The sequence below is a fragment of the Diaphorina citri genome, unplaced genomic scaffold (genome assembly GCF_000475195.1).
Source record: "Diaphorina citri unplaced genomic scaffold, Diaci psyllid genome assembly version 1.1 scaffold2298, whole genome shotgun sequence".
Taxonomy (NCBI): Eukaryota; Metazoa; Arthropoda; class Insecta; order Hemiptera; family Psyllidae; genus Diaphorina; species Diaphorina citri.
In genome coordinates, this window is record NW_007379722.1 from 1 (window position 1) to 16,764 (window position 16,764).

The 16,764-nt window shown below is 37.5% G+C and overlaps 1 protein-coding gene and 3 long non-coding RNA genes across 4 annotated transcripts; 2 read left to right on the forward strand and 2 right to left on the reverse strand.

Annotated features, from left to right (window-relative positions):
* Window positions 1-6,182: 6,182 nt before the first annotated feature.
* Window positions 6,183-7,528, reverse strand: LOC103518674. Its single transcript, XR_541859.3, has 2 exons — window positions 7,326-7,528; window positions 6,183-6,578 (listed from the first exon to the last, which is right to left on the reverse strand). It is a non-coding gene; the product is annotated as an uncharacterized LOC103518674 (long non-coding RNA).
* LOC113471325 lies at window positions 6,584-7,315 on the forward strand. The gene is made up of 2 exons (XR_003394067.1): window positions 6,584-6,779; window positions 7,153-7,315. It is a non-coding gene; the product is annotated as an uncharacterized LOC113471325 (long non-coding RNA).
* An 88-nt stretch (window positions 7,529-7,616) lies between the features above and the next one.
* Window positions 7,617-8,136, reverse strand: LOC113471326. Its single transcript, XR_003394068.1, has 2 exons — window positions 8,008-8,136; window positions 7,617-7,944 (listed from the first exon to the last, which is right to left on the reverse strand). It is a non-coding gene; the product is annotated as an uncharacterized LOC113471326 (long non-coding RNA).
* An 81-nt stretch (window positions 8,137-8,217) lies between these two features.
* On the forward strand, window positions 8,218-9,421 carry LOC103518675 (muscle M-line assembly protein unc-89-like; the record flags this gene model as incomplete). Its single annotated transcript, XM_017447896.2, has 3 exons — window positions 8,218-8,422; window positions 8,807-8,835; window positions 9,215-9,421. Coding segments are annotated over 3 exons (426 nt in total), but the record flags the coding sequence as incomplete, so codon positions are not given.
* Window positions 9,422-16,764: the final 7,343 nt, after the last annotated feature.

Genomic DNA, 16,764 nt, shown 5'->3' on the forward strand with positions numbered 1-16,764 from the left:
AGTGTTCCACCGCCGTTTTTATTTCGTAGCAATGAAACAACTGCTACATTAGACGCATGTGGCCTGTGTCGTAGTATGGTATGCCTCTCATCAGATGGGCGAGAGGAGACACAAAACTTCCCATTTAGGTGCTGGGTCAACACGAGAACACCAGAAAGAAACCCGTTGAAATATTTGCAATCGAAAAACGAGTGCAAATTTTTGTCGATGGTGGGATTCGAACCCGGGACCTTCTGCTGCATGCTAAGCAAGCGCGTTACCACTGGACCAACCGTGCCGAAGAAAAAAAAGTAACCATGTCTTTGGTTCAAGCAATCATTTTGTTAAAATTAAACAAACTTAGATTAGGTGTATTTTTCTTTCAGGAAACTCCTGGAAACGGAACCGATTCCCATTTGGAAACTGACATGGTGCCTGATACTAAACCATAGGAAATCAAAGATTGCGCGCCGTCGGAATGGGTTCCATTTCCGAAAGTTTCCTGAAAAGAAGACACACCTATTCTGTGGAGATGACAAATCTAGAAGATCTAAATATTGCAATAGTGGAGATGTCGATTCTACCAGATTTCAATATTGTAGGTATTGGTGGAGATTTCAATTCTACCAGATTTAAAATTGCATTAGTGGAGATGTCAATTTTTCGAAAACAATAGAAGGTAGTTGTTACTCGTTCACTGTTATTAGTGGAGATGTCAAAACCACAACACCGGAATTTGATCAATGCGAAAACAATAGAAGGTAGTTGTTACTCGTTCACTGTTATTAGTGGAGATGTCAAAACCACAACACCGGAATTTGATCAATGAAAAAGTCTGTAGACATCACCTCCCAGAAATTCAATATTTACCCCCCGAGCTATCGAGTTTTATCGATGTTCCCATGTCTATATCTTGTACCTATTTTTATTTTGTACCTACTTTTCGATTATTCTCGTACTGACCCCCCCGGGATCATGTGAAAATTGATTTTGATAAGAATTAGGCACGTAGAGATTATTAATGTTATTTATGAATAATTAAAAAGCTTCTATAAAATAATTATCGCTGATAGAGCACTTTTTGATCTTTCGAAATCGACTTTCGGTGCAGTTGTTCTCAACTTAGGGGCGCTGCCAACTTCTGCTTTATTACTATTATTATTTCTTTTTTGAATTATTGTTCCTTTTTATTTATTTTTTTCTGAAACTATAGGTAGTTAAGGATAAATTAATAATAAAAAAATAAATCCATCTACATATAAAAATATTCTACAATCTTTTCATAATCCTCTATCTTAATATACCTATAAATGAGAATATTTCAAGGGTGAGGAATGTAGAGATTGAGAACTAACTTTTGTTAAGAACCACTGATCTAATGAGCTAAATGTACGCGTACGTATTCCACTGACGCACATTGAATAATTTCGAAACAATTATTACCTATTACCTACTTATTGTTTATTGATAAAGAGCAATATTAGATATTTTTAATTTAGTTCGATAATCCGAAAGAAAGATCAAACTTTCAATTGATTTATTCATTTTTCCAATTTCATTTTCTTGTATATTTTGACCACTTTTGACATGAAATTTAACAAATTAATTTTGGTCACCAAATCTAAGTTTTTTTTTTAAAATAAAAAAAAAAGATCTTGGAACATTCAAATGAAACCTGTAATGAAATCTAAATATAGGATAAGGAAAGTAACAACCCCTCTACTATCCTAACTAACACGACGAAAAGACTGATGGTTAAATGGTACTTTTTCTGAAACTAGGTAGTTAAGGATAAATTATTAATAAAAAAATAAATCCATCTACATATATAAAAATATTCTACAATCTTTATCATCGATTTTCTAAATCATCAGCTTTATTTTAATCATAATCCTTTATCTTAATATTCCTATAAATGAGAATTTTTTCAAGGGTGAGGAATGTAGGGATTGAGAACTAACTTTTGTTTAAGAACCACTGATCTAATGAGCTAAATGTACGCGTACGTATTCCATTGACGCACATTGAATAATTTCGAAACAATTATTACCTATGTATTACTTATTGTTTATTGATAAAGAGCAATATTAGATATTTTTAATTTAGTTCGATAATCCGAAAGAAAGATCAAACTTTCAATTGATTTACTTATTGTTTATTGATAAAGAGCAATATTAGATATTTTTAATTTAGTTCGATAATCCGAAAGAAAGATCAAACTTTCAATTGAAAGATATTCTTCGAGACGGGGGTTTTACCCTCCAGGCGTTTGCACAAACCAAACCAACTACTCACATTAATTTTACCCAGCCTGAGTGGGACCGGTAAAAGCCAGCAGTACATGGAGTACTAGTACCCAGATGGGTCAACCATCCAAGTACTATCCACGCTCCATTATTGAACTCTATATCAGAAAGCTCAACACTTTACTATAAAATAAAATACAATGCTTTCCCCATTCTTTACCATATTCAAATCGCTATCGCTTCCTCGGTTATTAAAACTATAAATTACAAATAAAAAGTCTTGAGAACTACGCCTTTACCGGGGAACTTAGGCCACCTAAGGGCTAGGGGCACGAGGAACAGAACAGACGATACAGTTTAGCCTCGAATCTTGAACTGAACTTCACATCGAACTCAGAAGACCCCGAAGTCCCTGGACTTCAAGGTTCCCCCAGTCCCCCTTAGAATATATTAGATCTCAGCGGTATTTTCCATAAAAAAAGACCCCCAAGTTATTGAATTATGATCGGAATCAAGTATGCAGCTCTATACCGGATCTTGCGAAAGATGTCCAGACTGAAAGAAATCGTTTGGACTACGTTTTGTACATATCTCTGAAGATAATTAGATCAGGACCAGAATAGGTGTGTCTTCTTTTCAGGAAACTTTCGGAAATGGAACCCATTCCGACGGCGCGCAATCTTTGATTTCCTATGGTTTAGTATAGGCACCGTGTCAGTTTCCAAAAGGGAATCGGTTCCGTTTCCAGGAGTTTCCTGAAAGAAAAATACACCTAATCTAAGTTTGTTTCTTTTAACAAAATGATTGCTTGAACCAAAGATATGGTTACTTTTTTTTTTCTTTGGCACGGTTGGTCCAGCGGTAACGCGCTTGCTTACGATGCAGAAGGTCCCGGGTTCGAATCCCACCATCGACAAAAATTTGCACTCGTTTTTCGATTGCAAATATTTCAACGGGTTACTTTCTGTCTTCGGCACGGTTGGTCCAGTGGTAACGCGCTTGCTTACCATGCAGAAGGTCCCGGGTTCGAATCCCACCATCGACAAAAATTTGCACTCGTTTTTCAATTGCAAATATTTCAACGGGTTACTTTCTGGTGTTCTCGTGTTGACCCAGCACCTAAATGGGAAGTATTGTGTCTCCTCTCGTCCATCTGATGAGAGGCATACTACGGGATGGGCATGCTACGACACAGGCCACATGCGTCTAATGTAGCAGTTGTTTTATTGCTTTGAATTGATTAGAGACTCTTCTAAGAATTTTCATCAGTTTTTTTTTTTCTTTTTTTGTAACGGTAAGTAAAAAAAACTTGTACGTGTAAACTGTAAACTAGGTATAGGTACGTAGTAGTAAAAAAATCCACCGATTTGTGTCAACTATTAGGTTTACTGGGTTGTTTTTCCCTTAGCTTTCAACACGTTTCAGTCAAATAAATCCTCAAGAAGAATTTCCTTTCTTCCTAGAAAGATCGAAACGTTTAATAATAATGATAACGAGGAGAGAACTCGACCTTAGAATTCATTAATGCTAGGATCAAAGGCTAATTAAATTTAACTCCTGGAGAGAATTTACTAGGCCAAACATTGGTGGGAGTTCTTTTCTTTGTCGGCAAATTTTTTATCTGTGTTAGCCATTTTACGTAGAGATATAAGGCTATTAGAGAACTTTTTTTATGCTTATTTCAACTATTGTTTCGACATTATCAACTGTTTAACTGATCGATAAAACACTGGAGTTAAACATCGTCAAGCGTGGCGTACATCTGGACGGGTGACAAGTGGAAGAGTGTTTTCTCTAACAGTAAGCTACAAAGGTATTATTAGGGTACTACGATCTACATACATATTGTAGTCAAATTCTATTTTTATGCGAGAGACAGTCCTTCAATTGTTAAGGTCATATCAGACTTTTCTCACAGCCTCACGAGGCTGAGTACACCCTGAAAAGGCCAGTAGCACGTGTTGTCCCAGACGGTATATGGACTCTAAAGTCAGCTCCCATGGCGTAGTGGTCACTGCGCTCGCCTTGCACGCGGGAGACCCGGGTTCGATTCCCGGCGGGGTCAAGTTGGCGTAGTGGTCACTGCACTCGCCTTGCACGCGGGAGACCCGGGTTCGATTCCCGGCGGGGTCAAGAAATTTGTATCTGCAAAGTGATTCCGTGACTGGCTGTTGCGGGGCCCACTCAGCCTCGTGAGGAAAATGAGTAGCTATGACATATAAATGCGCATAGCGACCGGTATTAGGGTACTACGATCTATATACATATTGTAGTCAAATTCTATTTTTATGCGAGAGACAGTCCTTCAATTGTTAAATCAGACTTTTCTCAGCCTCACAAGGCTGAGTACACCCTGAAAAGGCCAGTGGCACGTGTTGTTCCAGACGGTATATGAACTCTAAACTACCACGTACCACGTGGCTAGGTTTAAATTATTATAATTATTTCTGAAAAAGTTTGTTTGATAGAGGGACCTGTAACAACCGAGGTCTTAGGTGGATTTCACATCTAGACTGCAACTTGTAGTATACGACAGTTTTCATGTTGAGGGCTACATAGTGTTATGGGCCTGTTCACACTTAAACTTCAAGTTCAAGTGTGAACAGGCCCATACGACTATGTAGCCCTCATCATGAAAACTGTCGTATACTACAAGTTGCAGTCTAGATGTGAAAGAGCCCTTATCGTCCCGAAATTGAAGAAAGGAGGACAGGATAGGAGGAAGCCAGCCGTTCCGAGAACGAACCTTATCTATTTAGGATAAAGTCCACCCCGGGTGGGAATCAAACCCTCAACCTAGCGCTTACAAGGTAGACGCGCTACCTTCGAATCTAATTGGGCTGGCTAGATTAAATTTACAGACAGAAGAGTCGATCAGTCGATGCCTCATTGGAAATCTAACCCATAGGCTGGCAGAAGTGCAGGGACTCTAAACTACCACGTACCACGTGGCTAGGTTTAAATTATTATAATTATTTCTGAAGAAGTTTGATATTTGTTAGAGGGACCTGTCACAACCGAGGTCTTATCGTCCCGAAATCGAAGAAAGGAGGACAGGATAGGAGGAAGCCAGCCGTTCCGAGAACGAGCCTTATCTATTTAGGCTAAAGTCCACCCCGTGTGGGAATCAAACCCTCAACCTAGCGCTTACAAGGTAGACGCGCTAGCGCTACCTTCGAATCTAACTGGGCTGGCTAGATTAAATTTACAGACAGAAGAGTCGATCAGTCGATGCCTCATTGGAAATCTAACCCATAGGCTGGCAGAAGTGCAGTTCTATCGCCAGCACAGGCAAAGGCCTTAGCCGATGTTATCAGCAAGTCAGGGGGGCAAGTTACGAGTCAAGAACACCGCCTCTTGTACGGTATAAGGCCAGTCACTCACGCTCAGACCGCGGTCTCAGAGTAGGGTTACCAGACAAGAAATTTCAAAAGGAGGACATTTTGGCTAAAAAAAGGCGGACATTTCAACCAAAAGGAGGACGCAGAAAATGCAAGTTAAGAGTCAAGAACACCGCCTCTTGTACGGTATAAGGCCAGCCACTCACACTCAGACCGCGGTCTCAGAGTAGGATTACCAGACAAGAAATTTCAAAAGGAGGACATTTTGGCTAAAAAAGGCTGACATTTCAACCAAAAGGAGGACGCAGAAAATAATCAACACAAAAACCACCAGTATAATAAGTAACATGATTTTTTTTAATCTATGTAAAGTTGAAAGGTATTAAAGTTTAACCCCTTTTTTGAGATATTTTTAAACAATCTTTTTAAGTTGCTTAGCATGTAAATATACATAAATAAACTAATTTTTTCGAAGAAAATTATTAAATACCTATTTTTTATAGATTTAGAATTTTAGCCTAACACTAGAGCTTTTGTCTAAAGAAGTCTTAAACTGTAAACACCTAATATTTTCTACGTAGTAAAAAAAATCAACATGGAAAAAATAAAACTCAAATTATTGAAAATTGAAACCAAATATTAATATCTCTTCACAGATTTATTGTTTGTTAATTTTACAATAAACAAATGGAAGTTGCAAAATATCAACTGCCCTCTTCCCAATCTGACCAATCCTAAATCCATCCTAAATCTTGACGTCTCTTCTATCCGCAGGTTCTGAAAACAGGCGAGCTCCTGATTAGCAAATTACACTGGTCCGACATGGGTGAATATACTTGCGTTGCCATCAGTCCAATGGGAAGGACGCAAGAGTCGACGTTCCTCTATCCGCTCAGTGAAGAAGGTAAATATTAACTTCCCCTTAGTCACGAGTTCGAGCCCCGGGTGAGACGGAATATTTCTGAGTTGGCCAGAACGATAATTTAGTTCAATGCGAAGGTCAGCAGTACACCTCAACTGCCCTCTTCCCAATCTGACCAATCCTAAATCCATCCTAAATCTTGACGTCTCTTCTGTCCGCAGGTTCTGAAAACAGGCGAGCTCCTGATTAGCAAATTACACTGGTCCGACATGGGTGAATATACTTGCATTGCCATCAGTCCAATGGGAAGGACGCAAGAGTCGACGTTCCTCTATCCGCTCAGTGAAGAAGGTAAATATTAACTTCCCCCCAGTCACGAGTTCGAGCCCCGGGTGAGACGGAATATTTCTGAGTTGGCCAGAACGATAATTTAGTTCAATGCGAAGGTCAGCAGTACTCGAGACGGAATATTTCTGAGTTGGCCAGAACGATAATTTAGTTCAATGCGAAGGTCAGCAGTACTCGAGGTAGTCCCCCTCCTTACAGTTGCCACGCTTGACGTTACTTAACTTTAGTGCTTTGTCAGGAACTGGCGGTGTATCCAAGGAACCACCAAAAAAAATAATAATAATAATATTTGAAGAAAAACTGATTTTGATCGACAGAACACCGTAAAAAAATAACCCTTCAATGACACCTCTTTTATTCATTTTGATTGTTTCAGATTAGAGTAGCGAAATTTAATTTCAATATTTATATAAAGTTCAAGCAAAAAAGTCGATTGAAAAACCAAAAATCACCCCATGTTTATTATTTCCATTACGGCCCGTGGCGTACTTATTGTTTATAATTTTAGTTATTTATTTGAATATTATTTTTTAAAAGTTAGCAGTACACGAGGTAGTCCCCCTCCTGATCGTTGCCACGCTTGACGTTACTTAACTTTAGTGCTTTGTCAGGAACTGGCGGTGTATCCAAGGAACCACCAAAAAATTTCATTATTGGAAGAAAAAAATGGTTTGCGTAGCTACCCCACTGACTTTGCTAGATCACCGTAAAAAATAACCTTTCAATGACACCTCTTCTTTTCATTTTGATTGTTTCAGATTAGAGTAGCGAAATTTAATTTCAACTTTATAAAAAGTTCAAGCAAAAAAAAAGTCGATTGAAAAACCAAAAATCGCCCCATGTTTATTATTTCCATTACGGCCCGTGGCGTACTTATTGTTTATAATTTTAGTTATTTATTTGAATATTATTTTTTAAAAGTTGAAAAAATTGATCTCAGAGTAATTACTCCTTTTATATGATTTTTTACTTTCTGAACACACACAATGTTCGGATCTTTAGCGGAGAGCTCATTTGAAAGAGGTATATTTAATTTTTTCCATTGCTCATTCAGAGAGATTAATCTTTGTCGAAATTTTTTTGAAAAGTTGGTTTGCTTTATTGGTTTCAAGTTTTCCTAGTTCTCTCGTATTAAACCTAGTTGAAAAATCAAAGTCAAAGGTTGTACCTAATAAACTAGTTAGTTCTCTCGTATTAAACCTAGTTGAAAAATCAAAGTCAAAGGTTGTACCTAATAAACTAGAACTTCAGTTCTGAATAAACAATTTAAAAGAAATCCTTTCTGATCAATGATAGACAATGCTACAGTACAAATATGCCATTGTATAGAAATAGCTTTCACTGCCTCAGAAAAAACCCTCAAGATTAGCTAGTTTGCTTTACTATTAATATCTGGTTGCTCTCTCTCTTCAGAGAAATAAGCCCACTGCAACCTTTTTAGATCTACTTTCGACGATCACATCTTCGTTTTCTTCCACAGTCCGGATTTGAAGAGCAGAATGACCTCGCCACCTCAGGCATGGCTAACGTCAAGTCTCGTCTGGTCATCGACTGCGTGACACCTCAACACCATGGACAATACAGGTGTCGTGCCATTGCCGGATCTCAGGAGAAAACGACCAGCCCTGCCACTATCTTCGTCCAAGGTAAATATCCCACGCCTGATCAGATTGGATTAGAGCTGTCTAAATCTCAAAGGCCAGCCTAGGTAGCTTGGTTGCTAGCGCGTCTGCCTGGTGCTAGGCCGTGGGTTCGATTCCCGCCCGGGGAGGATTTTATGCTGAACGGTTAATGTTCGTTTCCGGGACGGCTAGATTCTTCTATCCTGTCTTCCTTCTCTCTTCGATTTCGAAAACTAAACCTCTATCAAAGCTCTTAAAAAGAGCTAGTAGTTCTGTGAACTGTAGACCTCACTCAGACTCTTTTGCCCAAGTTGAGACAAATGTCCGTCAAGTAATTAACCAAAAGGAACCAAGCTCTAGAAACACAAATGGAAAGTAAAAACTCATCTTGTGCTTTTCATTTCCCAGGCGGTGACAACAAGACCTGTCTGGACCGCAGCAGCGTCCCACTAGGTTGTTTTGTTTAGATTAGGTAAGCTAGAAAATTTTAGAAAAGAATTTAGAATTTGCAAGGGCCAGGAAGAAAGATTTGATGTGTGAAACTCAGTGTTACCAAAAGTGGCAAGCTGAGACAAATGTCCGCCAAGTAATTAACCAAAAGGAACCAAGCTCTAAAAACACAAATGGAAAGTAAAAACTCATCTTGAGCTTTTCATTTCCCAGGCGGTGACAACAAGACCTGTCTGGACCGCAGCAGCGTCCCATTTACAGAGAAACGAGCGGAAATGCCAAACTACCGAGATCTGACACAGCACATCTCTTTCGCTCTCTATTTTTATGTGTACAATGAGAAGACATGTGTTTATAGAGAGTTTTAGCAGCGTCCCGAAGGCACCCCGAATCCTAACCTGGAGTCCGGTAACCATTGCCACCATCCAGGGGGACATTGCCCTCCCCTGTAACGCGGTGGGTAACCCCATGCCCGAGATCTACTGGAAAAACCAGGACAACGTCAACGTAGTGAACGATCCACGAGTTCAGGTGAGTTGGGTCAATTTTAAACATTAATTTTTGTTATGTACTCATGTTTAGTTTAGTTTAGTTTAGTTTTCGATCACGCCATAACAAAAATCCCACAAAAAGAAGTAAAGTCTACCTACTCCTTACGAAATTAAAAATAAAAATTCGAAGGCGTTCAAACATATCAATATCAAAAGGTTTCCCTTTCTTCTATATTCTTTGAAATCTGACCTTCTTTATTTAACTCAACCGGAAAACAAACCATTCTTTCTGAAAAGGAAAGCACGATCCTATATTTTACAATTTTTCAAAGACATTACCAATGAGAAAATGCGCCTTGTAATTTTCCTAACGATACGTTATTGTTGCGCTCTTCTTTTATTGTTTTCTCTGGTGGAAGAAAAGACATCAGCTTTCTTCTTTTTTCATCAGAATTGATTCCGATTGAAAGAATTTCCGAGAGTAATAAAGATGAACTTTATTTTTAGATTTCAAAAGACGTGATCCGCTTTCAATGTGGATATATCGAGATTCGAGATGGAACAATGAAAAGACAGACACACACACAGACAGACACACACACGGACCAATGGCTGAAACTTTGGATTTAGGCTCTAGGCATAATTCATCCCGCTTCGTTTTTTTGTGCGCAAGCGTTTCTGCGCATTTTGACGTGAAATCTGTGACTTCACAACTCTTCGAACTTTTTCATTAGAACGGCAATTAAAAATTGAATTTTCGACCTTTTAAAGTTACTTCTTCCGAGTTTTGACTTTAGATTTGGATTTTTCACAACTTTTTACGTAAGAATCGACCTTTTATTAATAATGTTTTCCCAATTGCAACTCCTCCATTGATGTTCTTCACGCTAGATTTAACAAAGCTCAGAACCGAGATCTCCACTAATGCAATTTTAAATCTGGTAGAATTGAAATCTCCACCAATACCTACAATATTGAAATCTGGTAGAATCCAGAACCGAGAATATCTCCATTTCCACCTTCCACTCAAAAGTCAGTTTTGAGCTTTGTCAAATCTAGTGTGAACATAACACATTTAGGTATTTACTTTTTGTTTCTCCTTTTTCAGAGAAGTGTACACAATCTACCTCGAGCACCCTGTATGGCGGGTATAGCGGATAGGGTCACATCATGATTCATTCTGCATCTGATGTTACGTCAGAAATACACACATCAGGTGGTTTCACCGTTTTTTTTTTTCATCTCCACTAATAACACAATTAGATCTTGTAGTTCTGACATCTCCATTACCATGTCTCTACTAAGTAAAAAAAAAAAAACTCGTAGTGAAAACCTACGAACCACGTGGTTCACAAATGGTAACAACCTCGTGTCTCGGGACACATTCCTAATATCCATCTCCACTAATAACACAATTTTTAGATCTTGTAGTTTTGACATCTCCACTACCATGTCTCTACTAAGTAAAAAAAAAAAAAACTCGTAGTGAAAACCTACGAACCACGTGGTTCACAAATGGTAACAACCTCGTGTCTCGGGACACATTCCTAATATTGAATATTTTTTTATGATGCAATATCATCTACGATTAACTAAAATCACATGAGTCGTTAACCTGAGCTCTTAGATCAGATACCTAAGCGATGATATTTCTTCGTCTACGTATTTAATTTTACGATTTATTTAATTAAATTGTATTTTTTTACAGTTCAAATTTTAAAAAGTGGGGGCATTTATCAGAAATTTAAGTTTTTTTAAAGTAAATTATAATGTTGAAAATGAAAATAGATGAAAAGGTTTTCAGCTGATTACCACTATTTGGTCGGTAGATACCTACATACATAGGTAGTAAAAAACACACTATAATTATTTGATCTGTAGATACATAGATCATAAAATGAAAGTTCCTAATTAAAAGAGAAAAATCGTGAAAATTCAAAGAAGTGGTGAAATTTGGCGTGGTGTACACTTACATAAGTCACGCTTGCTGAACTCATTCCAATAGACGAAGATTCACAATAGTAATAAATAAATAAAATAAAATAGGTAAAAATCACAGAAATAACTCTTACGGAAGTTAAAGGAATTTAAATGAAAATAAATAAGGGCGTATCACTTAAAAAACTTGAGTACCGGCTCGCGAACGGGCACAATAAATAATTTTGATCAAATTTCGAGAAAAAGAAAAATCACTTTTCCACTCTTTTCAATCACGAAATGAAGAAAATATAATAACCGCTTTTTGATAGGAGATAGACGTTATAGTAATACAGCATTGAGCTCGAAAATGACGATCTAAAAAAAGGCGGACATTTCAACCAAAAGGAGGACGCAGAAAGTAATCAACACAAAAACCACCAGTATAATAAGTAACATGATTTTTTTTTTTATCTATGTACAGTGTAGGTACCTATTAATACATATCTACCTACCACCTATTTTTATACCGACTGAATTTTACGAAAATTGCATTTATGCTTTTTAAAATTCGAGACCTGACGTCCTCTTCTCAACGAAAAACGATACCTACATTACGTAATTTAGGTTTTTGAGGCCGAAACTTCAAAAAGGCGGACATTTTGCTATATTTGAAAAAGGCGGGCGGACGGAGGGCACCAACTTTTGTTCCGAAGGAATTACAAATTTTTCTGGCAAAATTACAGATACCTAAGTACTTTTGTTCGGAGGCAAGATTACAGATTTTTGCCAAACTAGTTGTTGTTGTTGTAAATGTCTTAGGTATGTATGTTAATGTCAATCTAAACTTGTCTTTTTTTTAATTTAAACAGGTCTTGAATATTGTTCCATAAAATAATCTATGTACAGTGTACCTATTAATACATACCTACCACCTATTTTTATACCGACTGAATTTTACAAAAATTGCATTTATGCTTTTTAAAATTCGAGACCTGACGTCCTCTTCCCAACGAAAAACGATACATTACGTAATTTAGGTTTTTGAGGCCGAAACTTCAAAAAGGCGGACATTTTGCTATATTTGAAAAAGGCGGGCGGACGGAGGGCAAACGTATAAAAAGGAGGACCAGACGTCCGCGTCCGCCGAAAAGCGGACGTCTGGTAAGCCTATCTCAGAGACATTGGGCTCAAGCGTCCACCATGTATGCACTGTGGTGAGGACATTTTACCAAAATCCTTCGACCTTATGCCTGCCACCCACGTTGAGACAATCTGTCAGACAGTCAGAACGGGGGTGGCGAAAAAAGCTTGAGAGCCAGGTCTCTCAGACGGTCTGACAGACGTGGGTTTCTAGCTTTTTCCGCCACACACGTTCTTACTGTCTGACCTGACAGATCCAAGTCTCTGAGACCGCGGTCCGTTGAATGGTCTGAGCGTGAGTGGCTGGCCTAATAGCTGATATGAGGAAATACAGGTAAGTATTAGGTATGTAGGAATACCTCTATGTATGTTGGGAATATCAATACAGTAATATACCTCAGTATGTAGTTCTACCTACCTATATCGGGAGAGGGAATGAAAGTTCATGATAAAACACTTCCCCACTTATACTACGGTATAAAAATTAGCTTTTGTGGGTGGGTGTTAGGTACCTAACTTACTGATTAATTATTTTACATGATTGTTCTATCATGGGTGGGTATGAGGCACAAGGATATACAGTAATATACCTCAGTATGTAGTTCTACCTACCTATATCGGGAGAGGGAATGAAAGTTCATGATAAAACACTTCTTTTGTGGGTGGGTGTTAGGTACCTAACTTACTGATTAATTATTTTACATGATTGTTCTATCATGGGTGGGTATGAGGCACAAGGATATTAGGGTACCTATATTTATTCTGGAAATATCGATTGTGATAAACGAGGTGTTGGAAAATCATAGTGACGCAATGGGGGGATAGGGTAGATTACCCAAGTATGATTTAAATTTAAATACACAAGCGCCTACATAAAGTGTATTCGATTTCAATATCTACCATTTATTCCACGAAACGCTCAAGTTTGATTGATTTTCAATGACTGCCTTGATTCTGGAATAGAAACAAACCTTTTCCAGCTTCTCATGAATTAATCATTTTGAAATTCCGTAAAATTCCATTGATATGATTTATCGGCGGGGAGTTTCCCATAATTTTATTATATTTTTATCTAAAACCTTTTGACCGTTCAACTATTACTGTAAATTATGTAATTACTTTTTTTTTTTTTGATTTGTTGTCAAAAGCCTCTGGTACCCACAGGAAACATTTGTTGGCTAACAGTTGCACAATTGTTACGAAATGTTTCGTACTTTTTTTTTTTATTTGTTGTCAAAAGCCTCTGGTACCCACAGGAAACATTTGTTGGCCAACAGTTGCACAATTGTTACGAAATGTTTCGAATGTTGAACAACTTTCAAGATAAAATCTATTAAGCGATTAACCCGTTTTTTGCTAAAAATGTTTCGAATGTTGAACAACTTTCAAGATAAAATCTATTAAGCGATTAACCCGTTTTTGCTAGTTTTTATAAAAATAGAACAAAATGTTTGGGATTTCTGGGTGAAACAAATAGATATACTGATATAGAGGCAAAATAAAGGGATAATTAAACCCGAAACTTCCATCCTATATTTTATCTTGGAGAGTAGCGCGTCTGCCTTGTAAGCGCTAGGTTGCGGTTTCGATCCCCGCCCTAGGCGATCTCTTTATCCTGAAGGGATAAGGTTCGTTCTCAAGGCTGGCTTTCTCCTATCCTGTCTTCCTTCTCACTTCGCTTTCGAGACGATAAAACCTTAGCAGTTGCAGTTCCCTCTATCAAACCTCTAAAAAAAAAATCACTTACCATCTGAACTCAGAAAAAATACACACAGGTTACAGACACACACACACACACACACACACACACACACACACACACACACACACACACACACACACACACAGAGGTAACTGTTGTAAAAGTTAAAGTAACTTGTAACTTCTAGCTCACTTCGATACTTGATGATGAACCAAAAGTGTCGCAGTTCCCTCTATCAAACCTCTTAAAAAAATCTCACTTTGTATAGGTACATACGTTCGATAAAAACTTTCAACTTACCATCTGAACTCGGAAAAAATACACACAGGTTGCAGACACACACACAGAGGTAACTGTTGTAAAAGTTAAAGTAACTTGTAACTTCTAGCTCACTTCGATACTTGATGATGAACCAAAAGTGTCCGAAACGTGTGCTTTTATAGTGGGCCGGTTTGGTTTGGTTAATCTGATTGAAGTCAATGTCTGTTGATAAGAAATAGCACAATGCTCGGGAGTCGAACCCAGGACCTTCACATTGGTTATTACCGCCGAATTAAACGTCAATAGTAATTGCCGAACATTGATCTGATGTGTACCTATCAGCACCCCCATAGAAACAAATTTTAGTTTGTTTGTACCTATACGCTACCTAGCTACCTACCTAAAAATAATTTTACCTACTAAGAAAAATATTTTATACCCACCTAATGAGAAAATAACTAGCTAAAGCTACCCGCGTATACCTACATACCTAACGTATTTTACCTACTAAGAAAAATATTTTATACCCACCTAATGAGAAAATAACTAGCTAAAGCTACCCGCGTATACCTACATACCTAACGTAAGTCCAAATTCCACTGAACTCCTACAGACAATTTTATGTTCCTGATAAAAGTTCTTGTAATCAAATTCGCTCCTAGATTTTGCTAACTTGAAGATACATCGAGCATGGTCAGTAAATGATCGGGTGACCGGCGAGACATTCATCTCAGAAAGTACATTCCTAGACTTGAAAAATTAGGTAGTTATTGAACTTCGTTAAACCAATTCGAGGAAGTAAAACTTAATTAAACCAACAACCTGCAGTTAACCATAATCAGTGTCTAATAATTAAGAATATTAGGTACTACGTACTACTAGTGATAATACTTATCTTTTTTTAATAATAAATTGATAAATTCCATAGAGGAATGAAAAATAATGATGATGATAATGCTTATCTTTGTAATGTCAAGTCCACGGGTTCGATTCTTTTGAAGTACGTGTTTCTCTTTTCTATAATGTTACCCGCACACATGATACTAACACGTGAAAATGGTTATTTGAATAGAGGTAAATATGTTCCAAAAATACGTATAGGTACAATTGAAAATGACTGCTTTAAAAATAAAATAATAACAATAATAATATTAATAATAAAATGAAATTTACTACCTAGGTAGGTATCTATTTTTTGTTAAAATTGTAAAATTATTCAGATGGTCTACCTATGTAGTTACAATACAATTTTATTATTCAACTTTTCTTTGCCTTTTCCGGTTACAAGGGGATCGGTGCGGCGTGTTAAGTCAAGTTCTTAAGCTAGCCATTGACGATGGTTCCAAATTCCTTGGAGGGTTTCAGCAGTCATTATATATAAGTTCTGTGGGTCAACTTGATAAATTAAGGAGCGCGGTAGCGCTTCGCCCCGCCAAGTCAAGAAAGTTTGACAGCGTCCAAATGGAGAGGAGTCTGGAGTTCATTGGAGTGATATCACACCGCTGACAGGCTGGCACATTCTCAGTTTAACGTCCCCCTCCCCCAGCGAGGCGACATTATCTAATTAATTAAAACATCCGTAAATTTTATTTTTAGCAGGACCAAAAAATCTGATGAAATTATCAAGATTATTGATAAATAAATTTTATAAATACCTAATAATTATTCCCGTGTTCCATATTCTAAAAATATTACTCGCCCGTGCGAAAATGTTACGCCAGACAAAATCTAATATTTATATATGCACATAATATTTTATATAATTCTATGTAGTCTGAGACTTATACAATACTTGCCTGCATATGCATATAATTATTTGGTAACAGGACAATGCGAACAGTTCAATGAATTGATGAAAAATATAGGTATATGTAAATGATATTATAAAAGAAAATTATCATTTATTATAAGTCGAATAAATGATTGTTAATTGTTAGACATAATATGAACATACTGTTACATAACACACCATATAAAATTTTGGAGGACCAAAACCTAGTTACTTGAAGGGTAATGGGGTTTGATCATGGGTTCTATTCGCGACCGGGGCGAACTTTTCCTACACAGATAAGGCTGGCTTCTTCCAATCTTGTCTTCCTTCCCTCTACGAAAGTTTGTTTTCTATCCGTCATCGCCATACGAAAGTCTTCAGAAAAATTAGCATGAAAATGAGCTAAGCTAAAGAAAGTCGGTAGGCAGTTGGGCACTAGAAGTACCTACATAGATACTCTACATAGGTAATCGAAGTAGGTAATATGTATTTAGCTATACGAATATCTACATCTAGGTATACTCCTACTCGTAGTTCAAGGTTCGTTTCACTCTGTATTAGAATGTCCAGTTTGAGGCAGTTTCTCCATTTGAAATAAGTTTTAATTGACAGAGAAAGGCCATGACGTCAA